General features: G+C 41.3%; 1 protein-coding gene across 1 annotated transcript in view; it reads right to left on the bottom strand.

The window, feature by feature from the left end:
- The window catches only part of RANBP9 (RAN binding protein 9), an 87,170-nt gene extending 66,350 nt beyond the window's left edge, over window positions 1–20,820 (bottom strand). The window contains exons 1-2 of the mRNA XM_065885257.1: window positions 20,247–20,820; window positions 6,355–6,466 (exon numbers count right to left, since the gene is read on the bottom strand). Of these exons, the coding sequence (XP_065741329.1) occupies window positions 6,355–6,466; window positions 20,247–20,820 (686 nt within the window). The remainder of the gene's footprint in view (window positions 1–6,354; window positions 6,467–20,246) is intronic.
- Window positions 20,821–21,293: the final 473 nt, after the last annotated feature.

Raw genomic sequence — 21,293 nt, 5'->3', positions numbered from 1 at the left:
ATATTATGTCTTAATCTAGAGTTATTTGCATATGTCTGCTCCCTGCTCTGCCCCACTGTACCCTCCAAATACTGAATTCAATATTCCCTGAGAACAAGAACGCACATTCAGTTCACTCAATGCATTTATTGAGTTTCTGCTAAGTGTCAGGTCCTCTACTAGAAACTATGGATAAGACAGAGATAAATAAAATAATTTCTTATACTCGCTCAGCTGCTGCCAATGCCAGATACACCATACCTGTTCAATATATATTCATTAAGTTAATAAATATATAGTTTATTTGATATCTTTGTTCACATTTTCCATCTGTGTTTCCACTTACTGCTTATCACCAATAGAAACTAGAAGGAAAGACCTTTTAAAGCCTTTTAAACCTAGACGGAAAGAAAGGCCTTTATTTCTCTTCCACTCCCCCAAGAAATAATCCAGAAAGTCAGGAAACATAGAAGGAATGTTCTATGCTTTTATTATCAGAATTTAGGAACAGAACAGAGACTGGATTACCTGCTGATTTCTCCTGAATCACACTGGCAGAATGGCATCAATATTTTGTTTGAAGAGTTAAAAATATCACACTCATAATAAATTATAATTCTAAAAATTTCCAAATAAAAATTTTATTATCTCTCACATTTATAATTAACTGTATCTCCATTGCCTCTATCAGTATACATAATTTAAAACCTGAATAAAATTCCTGAACTGAAAGTACGTTCAAAAGACACTTTTAGAGACTACTTTTAGAAATTCATCTTGACAGTCAACAGGAATTAACAAGAACATAAAGTAAATATATACCCTTTAAATATGTCTCCTAAAGAAAATGATTTCATGCAGATAAGGTGATTTAATTTTTGGGGTGCAAGATGTGTTAGGAATTCATTTTCAAATTAATCAAAAAATTGAGACAGGCTATTTTGTCCTAATAAAGTAAGCTTATTTTGCTGAACATACACAAAAATTATGTTTAGTTTAAATGAAAATCCAAGGCAGAAAACAGAACATATTATTTGTTTCGTTCAATGAAAGGAACTTCCTTCAAGCCTCACTTCTTAGGCAACGAAGAAAACAAGTACCAATCATCACAGTCATATTGCTACTTTTCCAAGGCAGACCTAGAAATCATGCATTTTACAAAACAACTGAGAAGCAATTCATACCCAACTCTTGCCATTTCATGAGAAAACCTGCTACAATGACAATTTCTCGTAATAAAACTGACATCTTGGATCCAAATATTTATTTACCTGTCCTAATCTTGGATAAACACACTGTTTAAAAGAAAACTCAATTTTAAATTAAGTATAATAAACTCTCAGATGAGCATGTATCACTGCAAATGAAAGGTAACTAACAGCTGCTCTTTCTGGTCAAGTCTTTACAATGACATTAGGATTTTAGGAAGGAATTTTTATATCTCTTGATACAGTTCAATATATCTCCAGAAAGACAATACTTGGCCAAAATAAGCTACATGACTTGTTTTCCTTCCATAAATGAACTGTTTGCTCTTCCCTTCCAAAAGCACTGGGTTGGACCTAAAACTGTGTTCAAAAAGATTACCAGAAAAAAAAAAAAAAAAAAGATTACCAGAAATAAACAAAATCAGACCAAAAAAAAAACACAACAGTTTTCTCCAAGAATATACAGGAGGTGGGTACTGTTTCTCATCCACCCATTTGTTCATTCATATGAGTGCTACCTAAAAAGTAAGTACTGGAATTACAGAAATATAAAATAGTCCCTCACCCTTGAATCTGTACCGTTTTACATCATCAATAAGCAGACAATTAGCTGTATAAATATTATAATTACAGTCTGCCCAAAAAGCAAAGGAAGCATAATAAAGGCACAATCTTATTTTGGGGAGGAGAAAGTGCCACCAAAAAAAAGTAACTGTAAACTACGACTTGAAGAGTAACTAGTTAAGCTTGGCAAATGGGGAAAGAGACAAGAGAAGGTGAATATAAGGAGGAAGGAAAGAACCTGCACACAGCTAGAAACATGAGCCAGCAAGTACCATCAGAGAACTACACAGAGTATCTTACGGCACTACATACCTGCCATCTACTTTCCACAGATGCCAACTCTGATTAGAAAAAGGTCTTTGGGGGTATTTTTGAAACCAAGTCCCCCTGCCAGGTTTATGGTTAACCTCTCTATCCAAAACTTTATTCCCTTTCTTGTCGCACCCTTGTTCCCCTCAGGATTGAGAAGTATCAAAGAAAAAGGGAGACTGAAACCCAGCAGGCCCCTGCGAGACCTTCCCAGGTACAAAAGCCCCTCCGTGTTTCTTGTTTGTAGGAAAAAGGCTTTAGTCCCTAGGCCTTTCCTGACTTCCAAAGAGCAGACTCAAGCAGTTACTAATTGGGGAAGTGAGGGAATGCAGAAACCAAGGAAAAGCAGTCAAGCAAGAGAAGTGATGACAGCTTTAAACAACAGCAGCCACAGAACGGGGTCCTACTTCCTCCTCAAGGCGTATACATAACAACCGGACAAATATCTTTGAGTAGTTCTGCAGAAACTAAGACTCCCTCCCAAGAGGTGGATGGTGACTTCGTGCTGATCACAAGCATGTACACCCTGGATAGGATGGAACCAGGAAGCTGATGATTAAGATTCCCAAAACAACACCCTGTTACCTCACCACCAACCAATCAGAAGAAAGTCCACAAGCTGATCACACACCCTACAACCCTCACCCCTAATGCTGCCTTTAAAAACCCTTCCCAGAAAGCCACTGGGGAGTTTGGGTCTTCTTAGCATGGGCTGCCCATCCTCCTTGCTTGGTTCCTGCAATAAACACTGTACTTTACCACAACCCAGTGTCAGTAGATTGGCTTTGCTGGGTGCCGGGCAAGTGGACCCCAGTTTGGTTAGGTAGTATTTTCTAACCTATCCCTCTCCTTTGGGGTTCCAACCCTCTCCTCTGGGGTCACTTTATGTTGATTCAACTCTGTTTAACATCCTACTTTCTATTTTCTGGGGCTTATTTCTCCAAGCCTAAGCTGGCAGAAAAATGGAAATGGAGATTAACTGGATGCCCCAGTTAAGAGCTCCCATAGCTCAGAAAAGAGATGAGGAATAGGACCTTAAATTTAATCAGGGTGAATGCCAAAATGAGAACTGCCCTAAGAAGCATTCCGTTCAACTGAGCTGTCAATTCAGTATTTTTAAGTATATCTCTGTTAAGTCATTTCTTAACCATGTCCACAGTGGTTGACAAGTAATTAATTTAAAATCGAAACAGGGGACTTCCCTGACAGTCCAGTGGTTAAAGACTTCACCTTCCAATGCAGGAGTCTGATCCCTGGTTGGGGAGCTAAGATCCCACACGCCTCGTGGCCAAAAAACCAAAACATAAAACAGAAGCAGTACTGTAACAAATTCAATAAAGACTTTAAAAATGGTCCATATTTTTAAAAAAATCTTAAAAATAAAATAAAATAAAATAAAATCGAAATAAAGGAACTACTGAGTTTGTTTAAAAAAAACAAGACAGGGCTTCCCTGGTGGCCCAGTGGTTTAGAGTCCGCCTGCCGATGCAGGGGACATGGGTTCGTGCCCCGGTCTGGGAAGATCCCACATGCCACGGAGCGGCTGGGCCCGTGAGCCATGGCCGCTGAGCCTGTGCGTCCAGAGCCTGTGCTCTGCAACGGGAGAGGCCACAGCAGTGAGAGGCCCTCGTACCGCAAAAGAAAACCCAACAAAACAGGACAGATAAGAATTAATGAAGACATTAATGATGTCTTCAACATCGTTAGTCATTAGGGAAAAGTAAATTAAAACCACAAGAAAACCACTAGATACCTATTAGAATGGCTACAAATTTAAAACAAAACAAAACCCCTAACAACAGCAAGTGCTACTGAGGAGGCAGAGCCACAGGAACCCTCACACGCTGCTCATGGGATCGTAACTAGTACAGCCATGCTGCAAAACGATTTGGCAGTTTCTTATAAAGTTAAAAATACATTTAACAAAGGACCCAGCAATCGCACTCCTTTGTATTTACCCGAGTTAAATGAAAACTCAGGTTTACGAAAAAAAACCTATACATAAATGTTTAGAGTGGCTATATTCCTAATTGCCAAAAACTGGAAATAATCTGATGTCCTTCAACTGAAGAGTGAGTAAGCAAACTGTGATTGGTTCATCCACATAATCAGCAATAACAAGGAATGAACTACCAGTACATACAAAAATAGAGATGAACCTCAAATGCATTACACTCAGTGAAAGATGCCAGACTTAAAAGGCTACTCTACTCAACATACTCTATGATTCCGTTTATACACCATCCTAGAAACAGCAAAACTATAAAGGAAGAAAACCAATCAGTGGTTACCAGGGGCTGGAGATGGGGAAAGGTTGCCTAAAAAGGGGTATGGAGGAATTCTTCAGGGTGATGGAACTGTTCTATATATTGATTGTGGGGATGGTTACAAGACTGTACACATCTGTCAAAACTCACAGGCCTGCACACTAAAAACGGTAAGTTTTACTACATGTAAAATATACCTAATTTAAAAAAAAATAATGAGGGATTCTGGCAACAAAAAGATGAGACTGGAAAATTACAAAGGTCACATCATGAAGGACCCTGCTAAGAAGCTTTAGATTGTAATCTCAAAGCAACAGGTGTACCAAATAATCTCAAGAAGGGACAGACACAATTGAGTTCTGTATTAGAAAGAAGATGAGCAATAGTTATATTGCTCTCTCACTGGAGTGAGAGCAAAACAGGGAGCAACTGGGAGACCTCAGTAAGTTAGGGGACAAATTACCAAGACCTGACTCAGGCAGAAACTGTAGAAATGGACAGAGAAAGTTTAAGGCAAGAAATTCTCAAGTTTCTAGCAATAGTGTAACCATTAACCAAGCTAGGGTTGAGAAAAAGATTTTAAACAAGCTAAATTTAAATGCCTGTGGGACATTCAAATACAAACATCTGGGCAGATATATTGGTCTAGAGCTCAAGGGAATGACCTGAGATGTAGCTTTAGATTTGAGACTTGTCAGGGAATGTGCAGCCATGAAAATATAAGGTCAAGCTCATGCAAAGATACAATATGTAGAGTGAAAGGTAAAGAGAATCCTGGGAATTATCCTGAGTAACACCAGCATTATGGAGTTGGTGATATAACTTGAAGTATAAAAGAACTGGCTTACTGAGTATACAGCAGTAGAGTTAGAAAGGGTTACAATCATGTGCCTATTTCAATTTGGGGTCTCTCAACCACTTTATCGTTGGCTTCTCTGATTTTACCTTTGGCTTGATCACCCTGGGAAAACTAAGGTAGTTAAAAAGTTATCGTTGAACCCAAGGTTTCACTTTGTACTTTCCGTATTGCTGACATTGAGAATATTCAGCAAATAAAGAGGAATGATCTACTGAACATACTTATTTTGTCAATTAAACACAGACGAAGCACCAAGAGGGGTTAAATGACTCACTTCAAGTACAGGTAAACTTACACAGCCCCATAAATTTACCTTGGTAGCTGCACAAATGACTCTATAGATGCTTTAAAGGATCTCTGATACCACAATGAAGTTATCAGGAAATACCACAGGATAGATCCAATGATTCTACGTAATTAGCTCTCAATCAGAGGGATGCACCGAAATTCCCTGTGGAGCTTTCTCAAAATGCCTATCTTCCAAACTCTACATCTGAAAATACTGATTAAGGAACTTTTGGGGTAAGACCCAAACTACTATATTTTTAATAGTCCCCTAAGTGACTCTGATGTGTGTGTGCGCGCACACACACACACACACACACACACACACCCAGTGATCTCAAGTTGAAAAGCAATGATATAAAAGTTGGTTCTAGCATCTACATGAAGTTCTCATTTGGAAGCTTCTAAACTACATCCTAATACTTGGGAATGGCCTCCAACTGAGAGCGTACAACATACATTTCCCTGATCTAAACCTAAAATTCTGAGGCCCCATCCCTGTAAAATATCTATTAATCACCTTTTGGTTTTGGTTAACTACCTTTGAGAAGATTTAATTTCTCAGCAGAATTCAGAAAATGGCAGTGTAAGAAAGGCATGGAAAATGAGTCATTATCTCTCTACTGTTTTATTCCAATTCTCCACTTTAACGACAAACCTACCAGAAAAACCTAGTAATTTCACCAACTCAAGTGTTAACTTCAACTAGTATTTAAGCAGAGCCAGGTACAACATGCTATACTAGAATATTCATATTCCACTTTTCCAATTACCAAAATTTCCAAAAAATTCCAATTTTCCAAATACATCATAAACGGTTATGAATCAAAGCAAAAATAATTACCCGTAAGCAAACGATTTTCCCATCAAAATGTACACTTACCCATCTCTTCCCTTACTGACGATTTTTACTTCAAAATAATAAATCCCACAGGCTGCTGGTATTGGATGCGTGGCACGAACTGAAGCTGCATCTTTTGGGGTTTTGCCATGACCTGCATAAGGAACAGGAAGGAAAAAAAAAATCAAGAGAGATAATCAAATGAAAATCTTAACAAATAACTCAGGAACCAATATGGTTTTTGAATGAGATATACATTTCTGCTTTCATCAGTACAAATAATCAAAGACTTAATAACACATTTATCATCACAATTAATCCAATATGCAAAATAGCCCAAGTTAAACATGGAACTCTTCACACTATTACTAGTTTTGATAAAATTTCAGAATCTAAGCACATTGAACCTAGCAGTCCTTTATGCAAATTAAATAAAGTATTTTAAGGTAGCCGGTATTTTTAAGAGACAAAAGGATACACTTGAAGAACAAGATGAGAATATGATTAATTTTATTAGATATAAATTTGCATATAATCTATCAAATTCCTAAACAACACTTTTTTGCCAAATGGCCTAACTTTTTAAACCAGAAGCATCTGTATCATACACTATTTTTTTTAATTTATTTATTTTGTTTTTGGCCGCGTTGGGTCTTCATTGCTGTGCGCAGGCTTTCCCTAGTTGCGGTGAGCAGGGCTTCAATAGTTGCGGCACGCAGGCTCAGTAGTTGTGGCACACGGGCTTAGCTGCTCCGCGGCACGTGGGATCTTCCCAGACCAGGGCTTGAACCCGTGTCCACTGCATTGGCAAATGGATTCTTTACCACCCCACCACCAGGGAAGCCCTCATACACTATTTTTTTAAGTGAAATTTTTATAATTAGATTGAATTGGCAAAACAGCTTTCTTACTTTAAGAATTTACAATTTTGTTGGTTAGATCCAAACTTTGGATAGATTTTGATGGTTTCACTCATTTCATCATCCACATTTCAACTGCCTGAACTTAACAGTTAGATGGGGAACAACGTAAAAGGAAAGCATTTGGTAATATTTATTGTAATATAATTCGACATAAAAATATTTAAGGGCTTCCCTGGTGGCGCAGTGGTTGAGAGTCTGCCTGCCAATGCAGGGGACACAGGTTCGAGCCCTGGTCTGGGAAGATCCCACATGCCGCAGAGCACTAGGCCCGTGAGCCACAACTACTGAGCCTGCGCTCTGCAACAAGAGAGGCCGCGATAATGAGAGGCCCGCGCACCCCAATGAAGAGTGGCCCCTGCTTGCCGCAACTGGAGAAAGCCCTCGCACAGAAACAAAGACCCAATACAGCAATCAATCAATCAATCAATCAATCAATAAATAGTTTAAAAAAATATTTAATTTCCTCTGGAAAATCAAACCTCCCAGATACCAAATCTGAGGAAGGCAAAAGAGAACTTGGGAGACAAGGGCAGAGAGAGGTTACTATACACAGCATTCAAGGAGCCCAGGGCCTCACTTAGGATTCTCCTGGGCTCTATACTCCAGGAGACCTTTAGAAAATCTTCTCTACCCACCTTTACCCCACCCCAAGTCCTGGGAGAAATGCACACAGCCCTGAGATGGTAGAGACCAGATACACAGACAGATACACTTGACAGAAAGCCTGGGAGTGGTCTTGAGGCCAGTCAATTTTCCAAAATTGTAACTTTAGCAAAATTGCATTGTTGGTGTTTAGAAAAATTAAAAATTTTAATATGTAAAAAAAAATCATTAATCTTTGATCATTAATTCTATCCAAAGGCTGATCCATAAAATTTCTTTCGTCAATTACAGCCTTCTGAGAAACATATCTAACCTCTCATTGTCTTTTCTTTCTTTTTTAAGAAAGTAATATAATAACCATACTAATGCTGACATCTTTAGGGAATCTGTTAGATAAAGGCTTTTAAACTTTTTAAATTAGCTATTCCTCAATCTAACCCAGAGTTTTATTCACTAAGATCACCTCCCCTGTCCATCACCCAAGACACAAATTACGTTGAAAGCTAGCATGTGAGCAAAACCACGTGAGCAAGAGAAAACATGCCCATAAAACCACCAGAAGAATAAAGCTGAAGTAGCATGTCAGAAAGTATTCAGAGAGAGTGAGTGAGACAGACTCCACAATCCTGAAAAGGGCCGTGTGAGCAACAATGCTCCAAATCATTACTCAGGTGTTCTAGTTAGATATGCTTCACCCAATACAAACTTATGTCATTAATCTTTCAGTCAGACTATACCATTACCTTCATGGGTAGCAGAACTCCCCTTCTCAAATTTACCATGACTGTTTTAAAACTAAACACCTCTTATCAGTCAAAAATTATATCCTGTTTATACAAGAACCATCAAACACCAATGAGATCACATCTTCCCTTACCATACACTCTGTCAAATTATCAATGCGTATCCTACCATTAAACAGTTAAGTTTACACTTGCAATGCAAATTAGCACATGTTCACATGGCCTAAAAGGAACTAAATGAACTCAGCCACTCTATTACCATTCATAGATGTCTTAAGTATGTCTTATGGGCAGAAGTTCTCAGCAGGATGAACACTGAGAGGTGATAAACTTGGCTAGAAAGATAAAAATGGAAGCAGCAATGTACAGATGCTGATAAAACTGCTTTAATATATGTAGGTAGTATTTACATGGAGCTAAGCAGAAGAAAGTAACGGCATAAATCTTCAGAATGATATACACTAATCACTTTTTAAAAACAGACATTTAATAAATTATGGTTTCAGCAAAATATATTTTTCGGTAACATTATGTTCAAATAATTGGCTGCCTGGGAAAAGGTCATGTAAACTAAAAGCATTTTTAAAATTTAGACAGTTAAAAATAAATCTAAAGAAAACCCCAATTAACCCAGGAATCCTAAATCAACTAGCCCTTATTTTTGGTTTTGGTTTTTCTGAAGAGAAGTGACCAAAACTTTTAGGGATAAGGGAATCTCAAAGTATACTTAATAATAGTAAGTGATAACAGTTGACATACATTTAATACTATGTGAAAGGCACCATTCTAAAAGCACTGTACTGACAGAGAAAACAAACTTATGGTTACCAAAGGGTGATGGGGGGGTGGGTAGGGTGGACAAATTAGGAGTTTGGGATTAACATATACACACTACTATACATAAAACAGATAAATAACAAGGACCTACTATATAGCACAGGAAACTATATTCAATATCTTGTAATAACCTACAATGGAAAAGAATCTGAAAAAAATGTATATGTATGTATGTATAAGTGAATCACTATGCTGTACATCTGACACTAACACAACATTGTAAATTAATTGTACTTCAATTTTTAAAATGATAAATAAAAGCACTGTATTTATTAACTCATTTCACATTCAAAACAACTTATGAAGTAGGTACTATTTATTATCATTTCACAGTTGAGGAAGCCAAGGGCAGATAAAGAAACTCAGGTCGTACTGCTGGGTGAGAATCCCAAACCAGGATTTGTGCTGGGATTTAAATTCAAGAAGCCTGATCCAGTGCGAGCTCTGAACCCACAGGAAAGATTTAGTTACAGTAAACGTTCTGGGATCACTTCACATGTATTCCCACCTCCTATTCTAGCTACTTTTGTGGGAAAAGAGAAAGAAAACTAATATTTGAGAGTAAACAATCTCTCAAAGTATTAGGTGCTTCTGTATAGATTTTTCTCATTCGACATCTGTGAAATAGGTATAATTTAACCTCATTTCTAAAAATGGAGAAATTCTTACAGAGATTATATAACTTGCCCAAAATTGGTAGAATCGTGCATTAAATCTATGTCTGATTTAAAATCCCCTACATCTTACCATTATGCAAAAATAACTGTAAAGAACTAGAGTCATAAATCTTCAAGGTTTTAGTATATTCATTATGCTCTACCAAGACACTATAGAAAAATTCTGTAAATGTTAAAAGGATTTGTTCCATTTTAAAATTAACCTTAAGATGTAAAGACTCAAGAAAAAGTTGAGATATAAGATATTAATATCAGAGTGAAGAGCCTATTTCTAATAATGTTCATCAGCAGGAAGTTTATTACCTTCAATTCTGTGGTGACCAAAGTACAACCCTCACACTACCAAAGTGTACATTTTTAAAACCACAGTCTTCAATGTTAAGTGTTTTCTAGATGGTTCAAGAAGAAAATACATGTACTGCTTGAGGACTCTAAGGCTAGCAAGGTCACCTCCTCCTATTCAATCTGTTGACTGCATTTAACTGAAACAGAAAGGGTTTGAATAAAGCCTTCCCCCAGACCCCTCCACTCTCCAACCTGCAGCCAAGTGCCCTTCTGAAAATATAAAGCAGCCTTCCTTGTACCACTAGCCCTCAAGACAACTAACATTCCTTCCCATTCAGGCTAGAAAAAGATAAACTTCCAGAAAACCTTGTTTGATCTTGCCCTCCCTCTGCATTTTCCACCTCCTCCTTTCTGCCCCAGCCTCACTGGCCAGGCCAGGCTGTGCCCAAGCTACTCCCTCTAACCGGAAAGCTGTGTACCCTTCCTTCTCAGACTGGCCAGGTCCTCCTCAGCCCTTCTATCTTAGTTCAAGTTTTACTTCCTCAATTATTCTTTCTCTAGTCTCTCTGACTCGGTCTAACCTTTTTTATATGCCCGCCACACAACATTAACACATGTTAACACTTAATTTTGATTATTTTATTGTTTCTGCATTTTAATTCCCGGACCTCTTTATCCCCACTGACTTCCATTCTAATTTCAATCATTCTTCCCGGAGCCACACTCTGGATGCTGACATCACCTGAAACTACTCCACCTCAGAAATATTAAATTGCAGTAAAGTCTGTTTTGCTACAAAGCACATTTCTTGAATACAAATTAGCCCACATGCACTTGATAAACATGGCAATGATATCAGCATAATAAAGAAGTCACTCAGCTCATAACACAGCTTTTCCCAGTACATTAATGAATTAAAGAGAAAATTTTAGCAATATACAGAGGCCCTAAGTCAAAAAAGCTGGGATTCCTCCAGAAGTGCATTCCTATTGTGCCCAGTGTTTGGTGGCTTCAGGAACTGCTATACCTGCCACTGTATTAACCCATCTGGGGAAAATTCAAGTGCAGTACAGATCAAAAAAAGCTAAGATACTTCCTCTTTGTTTATATCAGTATGGACTCATGCATCTCATGCATATTTATTTTATACTTTGGGTTATAATTCAAGACTAGTTCATTTCTTTTGTTGCTCAAACTGTTCCCCGTTTAGCCACTGGGAGCTTTTTCAGTTGGCTGCTCTGGCGCTCTGACATACCTCCATTATGTGTTTTTTGTTTTTGTTACTTTCTGGCACTACAAGATGCTGGAAGCTCATCTTGCGCATTTCCTGCCCTAGTCCTAGAATCAGCCATTTCTCCAAGGGGCCCTGGCTCCTTTTATGGGCAAATGGCATTAGAATCCAAGATCTAGGTACTAGGTAGGCACACAGTTACTGGGGTGTCACTGCTTTTAGGCCCTCTCATTGACAAGAGCGAAGAAATATATGTGTGTACACTAAACCCCTGTATATACACACATCTGTGCTTTTTATTTAATCATCTGTGTACATATTAAACTAAACATAAGTTCATACTACTGTCTCCAACTCTAATCCATTACCATGTGGATCATTCTAACCACTCGAGTGGTGAGAAACCTAGCTCCCACTGTGTACCACCCACTGATTTAACTGTTAAGTTCTAGTATACATGGACAGCAGTATCAGAATTGTTAACTCATATCCCCCTGGGATGCAACTTATCAACAAGAATTCAGTGCTTATATAGTTTCTTTTACCTTTAGTTTTACAGACTCCACTGATTTCCAGTTACTTATTTAGGTCAGTGCCTTTTCCCTCCTCTTCTGAGATTGCTTCATATATCTGTAATATAGTTACACTGTTTTGTCACATTCTACATTCTACACTGGGATCCCCCCCACCAAGTGACTTTCTAAAAAATATGTACCTATTAAGGTTCACTCTTTATGTCCTAAAATTCTGAGGGTTTGATGAGCACACAGTGTCATGCAGCCACAATTACAGCATCATACAGAATACTTTCATTGACCTAAAACATCCCGTTCTTTGCCTCACTTGCCCTCTCTCCATCCCCTCAAGCCCCTGACAACCACTCATCTTTTTCCTAGCTCTATAGTTTTGCTTTTCCAGAATGTCATATCACTGAGATCATACAGTATGTTATCTTTTCAGACTGGAGTCTTTCACTCAGCAATATGCATTTAAGATCCATATGTGTCTCTGTGTGGATAGATAGCTCATTTCTTTTTTAACACTGAATAATATTCTATTGTATGGATGTACTGCAGTTTATCCATTCACGTACTGAGAGACATCTTGGTTGTTTCTTGGTTTTGGTGATTATGAGAAAAGCCGTTATGAACACTTACATGCAGGTTTTTGTATGGGCGTAAGTTTTCAAACCAGTTGGGTAAACACCTAGGAACTCAACTGCTGGATCATATGGTAAACTATGTTTAGCTTTGGTAGAGACTGCCAAACCATCTTCCAAAGTGGCTGTATCATTTTGCACTCCCACCAGCAGAGTATGAGAGTTCCTGTTGCTCTCTGCACCCTCACCAGCAGTTGTCGTGGCCAGGTTTTCTTTGGATTTTAGCCATTCTAATAGCTAAAGCTAAGCATTTCCAATTGCTTTAAAAAAAAAAAAAAAAGGTGAAAAGAGCTAAACCCTGAATCAGATTTTTATTTTTGATTAAACAGCTGTCAAGAACTTACAACTCTAACAAGGAAGACCAAACCCCAGGGTTGAAGGCTGTGAAGGATCAGCAGCCTGTGATGTTGGGCACACATGGGAGTGGAAATTTAACTGGGCTTGTATTTTATTAGGACTGTTATTTCTGCAGTGCTCTGGTTACAAAGTTCCATAGGTTTTAAGTGGTCTGCCCCAGCCCTATTTTTCCCATAAGCCCTGTTACTTTTAGTGTGCAATTCTGTGAAAAACATTAAGTTTTTCCAGCAACACAATTTTGGCATTACAGTGGAAATACCGACATCTTTCCCTAGGACACACCCTCCTATCCTCTCCCCTGTCTAAAGAATTCACTCTGCACTTCAAAATTCAAGGAACTCCAGGGCTTCCCTGGTGGCGCAGTGGTTGAGGGTCCACCTGCCGATGCAGGGAACGCAGGTTCGTGCCCCGGTCCAGGAAGATCCCACATGCCACGGAGTGGCTGGGCCCGTGAGCCATGGCCGCTGGGCCTGCGCGTCCGGGGCCTGTGCTCCGCGGCAGGAGAGGCCACAACGGTGAGAGGCCCAAGTACCGCAAAAAAAAAAAAAAGTCAAGGAACTCCAGTGCACTGAACCCTTTCTTGTTTGTTTGTTCTTCTCTTTCCTCTTCCAGGATGGTATACATGGTAATTATTTAAAAGTTCCCAAATATCTTGATTTCCCTCATATGCCTATCCTTCCATCAAACCCAGCCAGCAAAACCACAGCCTTAAATCAACATTATAATCCACCTTCCCTACTCCTGCACTGGGCAGCTGGCCTTTGCGGAATAAAGTCCAACCGTCCTGCAAACAGTCACCACTGTGAACTAATGATGTCAGCTGGCACCCTCCACTGTTATCAATACCACACAGCAATCTTTAGAAAGATGAAGATGGTCCACATCTCCATCATTCACTTTAGGCTTTAAGTCCTCTACTTGAATTCAGTGAGCAAACTACCTCACCTCCTTTATCACAAAACGGGACTGAAATGGGACTCCACCATTATACCATATACCAACCATATATATATGGTTATGTTCTACTCTCCTCTCGCACATTACTAACTCATCTGTCTACACCAGTCCACCTCTTCCACTGTTATCGAAGGAACAGTACGTACTCCTCTCCTCTTCAAGGGCAAGCATCTTAAGCTTCTGAACCACCTTCCTCCCTCCAAGTCCTTACTCTGTCAGCCTCCCAAGCTTGTATTTTCATCCTCTCCCTCTTTACTCTCCTTCCCTTCGATCTATAAGGGCACAGTGTCCCAAAAATGTATATCCTTCTCATAAAATTATATGTCTCTGTGTTATAAATCATTGTCAGTAATGCACTGGGGTTGGTGGTTAGTATAATGAACTTTTTTTTTAACTTTAAGGTAATAAAACCAAGTATTGGTACTATTTATCTTATTTGTTAAAACACATTAAATTCTGTAGACATTTATTGAGACTCCATACCTTGCACTAACAGCATACTGTCATCTAACTTACGTCACTTCAGTTTTACCCACGCAGCCAAACTAAAACTAGGCCTACTTAGAAATGATACAATAGTTTCTAACACAGTACCTTCCAAAGGGTTTTCTAGGGATAATTTTAAGTATGTGGATTTTCATCTTACATGCTGATGTTATAAGCTCATCTCCAGATACAACATAACTCCAATATCAACCATTAAAAAAAAAAACAAAAAAAAAACCCACAGCTGCCCTAACCTCCATTCTCCTCCAGGTATTGGCTAATCTCTTTCCTCATCTATATTTCTCAAGAATAACCTATATTCACTATACTTTCTGCTTGGTCCCTTCTACTGACCCTGATTTCTGCCCCCATCACTCAATTCACACTGCTCTACCTAAGGTCACAACAAACTACTTTCCAAATCCAGTGGAAATTTTTCTGTGCCTATGTCACTAAACCTATATGTTGCATTTGACACTAAAGTTCACTTCCTCATTTCTGACACTCCTCTGCTCAGCTTCTGCACCACCACCACTAAGGTGCCTCTTAACTACTCCTTCTTGGGCTCCCTGCAGGCTTTTAATGTTGGTCTTGCTCAGAGTCCCATCTTTGGCCCACTGCTCTTCTCACTTTACTCACTTTCTCTCACACTCTGAGTTTCAACTACCAGCTACAGGCGACTCCCAGGTCAGTCATGACCTCAGCCTCTCCTCCAGGTTCAGGTCAATAATGGTACGTGCCAGCCCCTCCTAGGAGAAACTGACTCCCACACTGTCCCTACTGAGAGAAGTGGGGCCCACACTATCCTTCCACCAGGAGGACATTTTGTGTTTCATAACATCCCTCACACCCCTACAGCTGATTCAACACAGGTCAGCATCTACGGGAAGGCCACCAATTCACTCCACAGCACAGAATGAAAAGCTCTGCCCAACTAAGAAAGATGGCAACTAGCGAGGCCAATCTGCTGAGTCTCCTGGGAGTTTAAAATAGGAAAAAGGATACACCAGTTAGTAGGGAAAGAACAGAAAACCACCAGAAACTAGCACTGTAGCTGATCATCTGAACATTAGAATAAAGTGACAAATCAGGAACTCCAGCTGTGGTGATGACACAGAGCCACCCTAACTCCAGAAGACCTCTTTCTTTTCTTTCTCCAACGCTATTTCTTTGGCTTCTTCTGGTTTACATGGTCAGATCCTTCTCATAAAAGGATCATGGCTAAGATTCCCATTTTCACTTACCTCTAAGTGTACTTCTTGCGATCATTATTTGCTTCACGGTTCACTGCAAAAACCTAACAGGGCTGGAAACCCAGCATCAGCCTTGATTTCTCCATCATTCCATCATATCCAGTCAGATTTACTTCAGCACAGATCACAGATATGTCTGCTCTTCTCTGCCCCCACCACTGACCAGTTCAGGTCCTTATTTCTTATGTGGTTTGCAACAGCCTTCTAAATGAGTCTGCTATTTCCAGGCTTGTGTCCTTGAGTCCACCTCCCAATTAGTTGTATAATCCGACAAAGATGAAAATGAGCCAGTCACTTCCTACTTAAAATCCTTAGATGATTCTTTGTCTCCTACAGAATAAGATCCAAGCTTGATAAAATATTCTATAAGGCCTCGCATGATCTTTTCCCAGCTGTACCTTGTCACACACTTAAATTCCAACAACCCCATATTGCTTGTAGATCCAAACATATAGAATAATTCTCTCCTCTATGCTTTTGTTTATGCTTTTTCCCTTGTAATGCCCAGCCCCTCCTCCCCTATATCATACTCATCTTTTAAGACTGACCGCTGGCCTCATCCCCTTCAAGAAGCTTTCCCTGACCCACCAACTTCACCCCTGACAAGGGCAGCCTGGCTCCCCCATCTTCCACAGTACTCTACGACACTTCCCTACTACACACACTGCTTGATGTCCTTTGAGCTCTTCGAATTCAAACACAGTGTCTTATTCACCTTTGAGTATCCAAAACCTGGCACAAAGTAAACACTCACTAAAAGCTTGTTGAATAAACAAAATGAATAAATAGAGAGTAAGGTATATATACAAATTGTCTAGAAGAATATCTGCCCTACAGCAATTGCTCGATAAATCATTACAAAAAAAATCATTACTATTGTCTACTTCTGTTAAATATGATTATTAGAATCACTTAATCCTTGCAGTTATAACTAGCATTCTTAAAGCTCAATTTTGGCCAAGGGATCCCTGGGAAAGCTTGGTTTTTAAATTCCTTGATTTTGAAGCACATTTTTGTATCACCTCCCATAAATCTCTAAAGACATTTGTATTGGTAAGCAAGCAAATATGTGTTGAGATACTTATTCTACGTAAAGAAGTGCAAGAAATTAGATAAGCAGTTAAACTGAGGACACGTTAAAGGCCTAGTGACTGGTGATACGGAGGGGGAGGGGAGCTGGGCATAGCAAAAGTTCAACCGATTTGGTCACTGTTAATAATACTTCAGTTAGAAGGTACAGTTCACTATTCATTTCTTCCCATCATTCCCAACTTTCACTTATCTTACATTTCTTCTAAGCTGCCCTAAATCAGTATAATCAAAGTGTCTGGACTTTTCCATGGCATTAGTGTGCTCCAGGTAGCACTTTCCCCAGAGGAAGTACTTTCAACATCAACTATTCTTCAAAGTCAACTATTCTTCAAAAAGTTATAAATGTGATCACTGGATTTTAACTACGTGAGATAATTAAGTCTCATACAAATTGAAATAGGCAATACAGTGTGGTGGAAAGAACACTGAATCTAAAATCAATGAAAATTAGTTTCCAATCCTGGCTTACTCGTGACTGGGAAGCTCTAACTTCCAGGTGCTCCCACTTTTTCTCGTCTTAAATGAGAATTCCACCATCTTATGCAAATTCACTAACATGCTCCTGAGTGTATGTATCAAAACGCCTGGCAAAGTAAACAAGTCGTGGTAACTTCACAAATATAAAAATGCAACCTGTAACTGAAACATTTAGACTAATCAAACCCATTGTCATATTCATTAAAATGCTTTAAATTGGAATAAAGTGATCATTATAACTTAGGTCTAAACTTGTCACATTTATACTTATTCAAAGCTGACAAGAATTTCAAAAACAAAAGGGGCCATGTTTGAGGATTTCAACAGTTGGTGTGTGACTGTTAAGCAAAAAGTCTTCTAAAAATTTTTAACAGGTAGTAAACACACCCAATTCCTCTGCAATCCAATCAACTTGGTCTGTATGGCTGACACTGTTTAACGTTAATCCCTTCAAATCATTTAAGGAACCCCACTGTTTCCAAAAGAGTAACTCCAATTTAGAAGAATAACATCTTCAAAACAGAATACGTTCAGACCAAAAGAAATTTATATTTCAAAGGTAAGAAAAATCCTCATCATATGGAAAATAATTATCAATCTTTTGAAATTCTGTAATATGCAAAAATACTTTAAGAACAATAGTTTTTAATGTTATTTTGTGACTTCAAATTTGCTTACCACTACCTAAGACACTTCCCCCTTGCTTAGATGCCCAGTAACTTCTGGTGTGGTCCACTCTGAAGGCACACAGAAAAACAACAGGAAAAACACACAGGCACATATTAAAATAACAAGACGAGGAAGAGGCAGTAGAAGGGGAAAAGGGGCCCGTGTTTGTGACAAGGGGGAAGGGAGAGACAAAGGGGAGATAGAAAAAAGCGAGAGGAAAAAAAAAGAATGACAAACAGCAAAATCTGTTCTTCCAGAAATAATGGTTTATGTTTACAAGAGTGAAGTTTCCAGAAAGTGAATCTTAGTATTACACAACAGAAAGTAATAAAGAGGCCAAGAGGAAAAATAACTGAGACAGCAGTGTCATAAATATTCCAAACTCCAAGCAATTTCACATAAGCTGCACTTTTGCGTGACCCAAATCATCAATTTTATGTAAAAGTAGTTAGTAAAACTAGTCAAGGCATGTTACAGTGCTAAATAGACTATAATCACAGATCTTAGATATGGAAATTCAGAGCTGGAAATCTCCTTACCAACACCCAGCTCAACTCCCTCATCACTCAGAGGAAGAAACTGAGACCCTGTCTGGTAACATGCCTAAAATCACAAATGATGGCAGGACTCGGAAAGCTAGAATTCTTTGTTCAATAATCTCTTATATCTACTCCCTCTGATTTTATAAGCCAACTATCAACCATAAAATTTAAAGTAAAGTTTTGTGGAGTCTGACAAAAAGCATTCTGGTAGCCAGATAAACACTTCATACATAGCACTGTTCACACAAATTAAAACACAAAATTAAACAACAGCCTTCACAGGATATTAACAAAATGTCCTAACTTAAGAAAAACCAAAGGTCCAATATTTTGAAATTTTCAGCCATTTAGATTAAGAAGCATAACATTTAAAATTGAAAGTACTTCTCTGGATCTATGGATAAAAGGAAGGAATATTCAACAAGGCCTATTTTTGTGCGTTATTCTTTGCAGCCAAATCATTTGGAAGACTTCGGTGGCCATTCTCCTTCCTGATTAAATAGTAACTTATTTATCAAAGTTCTTCTCAAATTTCAGTCCAGTAAACTTTAAGAATTTCACCACAATGGTTGTTTATACCCTCTATATCCATGTCACTAGGATCTGATAAAGACCCTCCCTTTGAAGCCAATCAAAATGAGGCTGCTCTGAATGTAAAAGCAGCAGGTTTGGGGCCTAAAAAACTGGATTTGTTTCCAGATAGACTGACACATTGGATTGATTTTTTTTCCCCCAGATAAGTAAATTTGATGTGTGTTATTAATGTGGGCTACATTTCAAAAACTCCCAGAGCAATTTATAATTTTATATACAACTGGTCTGCTTAAAGCTTTGTTTTAACATAGGAGAGGTAGGTGAGGGAGGAGGGGGAGAGCACTAGCCTAAGGCTCTTTTTTTAACTGCAGGTGGAAAATAGGAGCCAATTTTCTTTAAAATGCTAAATAACGTTTTTAACAAATCCCTGTTTTCAACGAGACTTTCATAATGCCAACACATAAATATAGGGCATATCCAATCAGTCGTGGTAGGTTACTGCTCCCCTAAGAAAACACGTACTCCTGAGGTTTCACCTCTCGTACCCTCCAGTTGCTTTTGGCAAGATATACTGACGGCAAACTTGGGGCCCCGGCCCTTGTGTTCCCCTAGACAATCTCTAGCTTAATTTGGGGCAAAATCCTCCACTGATTACTCCTCCCCCTATACATCCCTGCTCTCCCTTAATTAGAAATTATCCCTCAGAATCGTGCCTCTCTTCCCCCCACGTAAGAGGAGAGCGCCTGACCCAACACCACCTGGAGAACAATGTAACCCAACTCCGAGCCCATAGATTCCTCCATCCCAGCCCTACGATTTATCTCAAAGGGAAATCAGAAAGCGAGTTATGTCCTGTCATCCTGGATTCCCCCGAGGTGTCCTGCTCCTGGCCTGGGATTACCAGCTCCATTCTACCCAGGACCATTATACTCACCTTCCCCTTCCCAGAATCGCCTGCTTTCCCTCGCACCTCTCCCCGCGACCCCAATCCCACCCTGGGAGCAGCAGAGCCGGCGGCGAGTCCCCTCCGAGGACACCCGGCCCCGGGAGGGCGGGGGCGGCCCGAGGGTCTGTGGCCCCACTCCCACCGCAGGACACACGCCCAGTACCTTTGTAGTGCACCCGCAGGTTATTCTGAGACAGGCCGATGTAGCTGAACTTGTCCTTCGGGCTCCAGGACCGAGGCAGCGGCGTCTCCTGCTCGTCCACGGCCGGGTAGAGGCGCTTCAGCCGCCGCTGCAGCTCCTTCTCCTGCTCGTTCAGGGCCGAGTCCCCGTGCGGGAAGGGGGCCGCAGCACTGCTGCCCGCCGCCACGGCCGGGGCCGGGCCGCCTCCGGCCGGGCCGGGGCCCGCGGCAAGACCCGGGGGCGCAGGGGGCGCGCTGGCGGGGGCGGCCGCCGAGGCGGGCTGCGGGGGCGGGGGCGGCGGCGGCGGCGGCGGCGGGGCCGCGGTGGCCGGGGGCGGCGGCGGCGGCGGCGGCGGGTGGAGGAGCAGGGCGGCCGCCGCGGCCCCTAAGCCGCCACTGCCGCCCGCGCCGCCGGGTGAGCCGGCCGGAGAGGAGCCGGCGCTGACGGCCGGGGGCGCCGGCAGGACGACTCCGGACACCGGGGCCACGGCCGCCGGCGGTGGCGCCGGCAGCTGCTGCTGCTGTTGTTGCTGCTGCGGCGGCGGCTGCCCGGACATCCCGGCCGCGACTCAGCCTGCGGCCACCTCCACCTCTTCTCTCCTTCCTCCTCCGCTTCCCGGGGGCGCTGTCGCTGCGGCCGCCGGCACCAGGCGCCCAGTCCGCCCGCCCCGGAAGCAGGCGGCGGGCCGCGCGCCGAGAGGGAGAAAGCACGACGGTTGGGGGGCTCGGAGCCGGGGAAGTGGGCGCCGGGCCCGGGGAGGTCCCGAGAGAACGCTGGCCGGAGCGCGGGCGCTGGCCCGGGACGAGGCGCTGAGGGCGGGGGCGAGGCGGGGGCGCGGGAGGAGAAGGCGCGGTGGCAGCAGCCGCGGCCGCTACTCTCGCGGCTGTTTCCCGGCGGGCGGGCCGGGCCGGCGCGAGACGCTGCGCGCGGGCGGTGCTGGGCGAAGGGGCGGGGCCGGAGGGGCGAGCTCGGCGCGAGGGGCGGGGCCGAACGGGGGGCGGGGCCGTGCAGGCGGCGGAGGGCGGGCCC

Source organism: Phocoena phocoena, chromosome 10, assembly GCF_963924675.1.
Source record: "Phocoena phocoena chromosome 10, mPhoPho1.1, whole genome shotgun sequence".
In the NCBI taxonomy this organism is placed as follows: Eukaryota; Metazoa; Chordata; class Mammalia; order Artiodactyla; family Phocoenidae; genus Phocoena; species Phocoena phocoena.
This window is presented reverse-complemented; position numbering and strand designations above follow the sequence as displayed.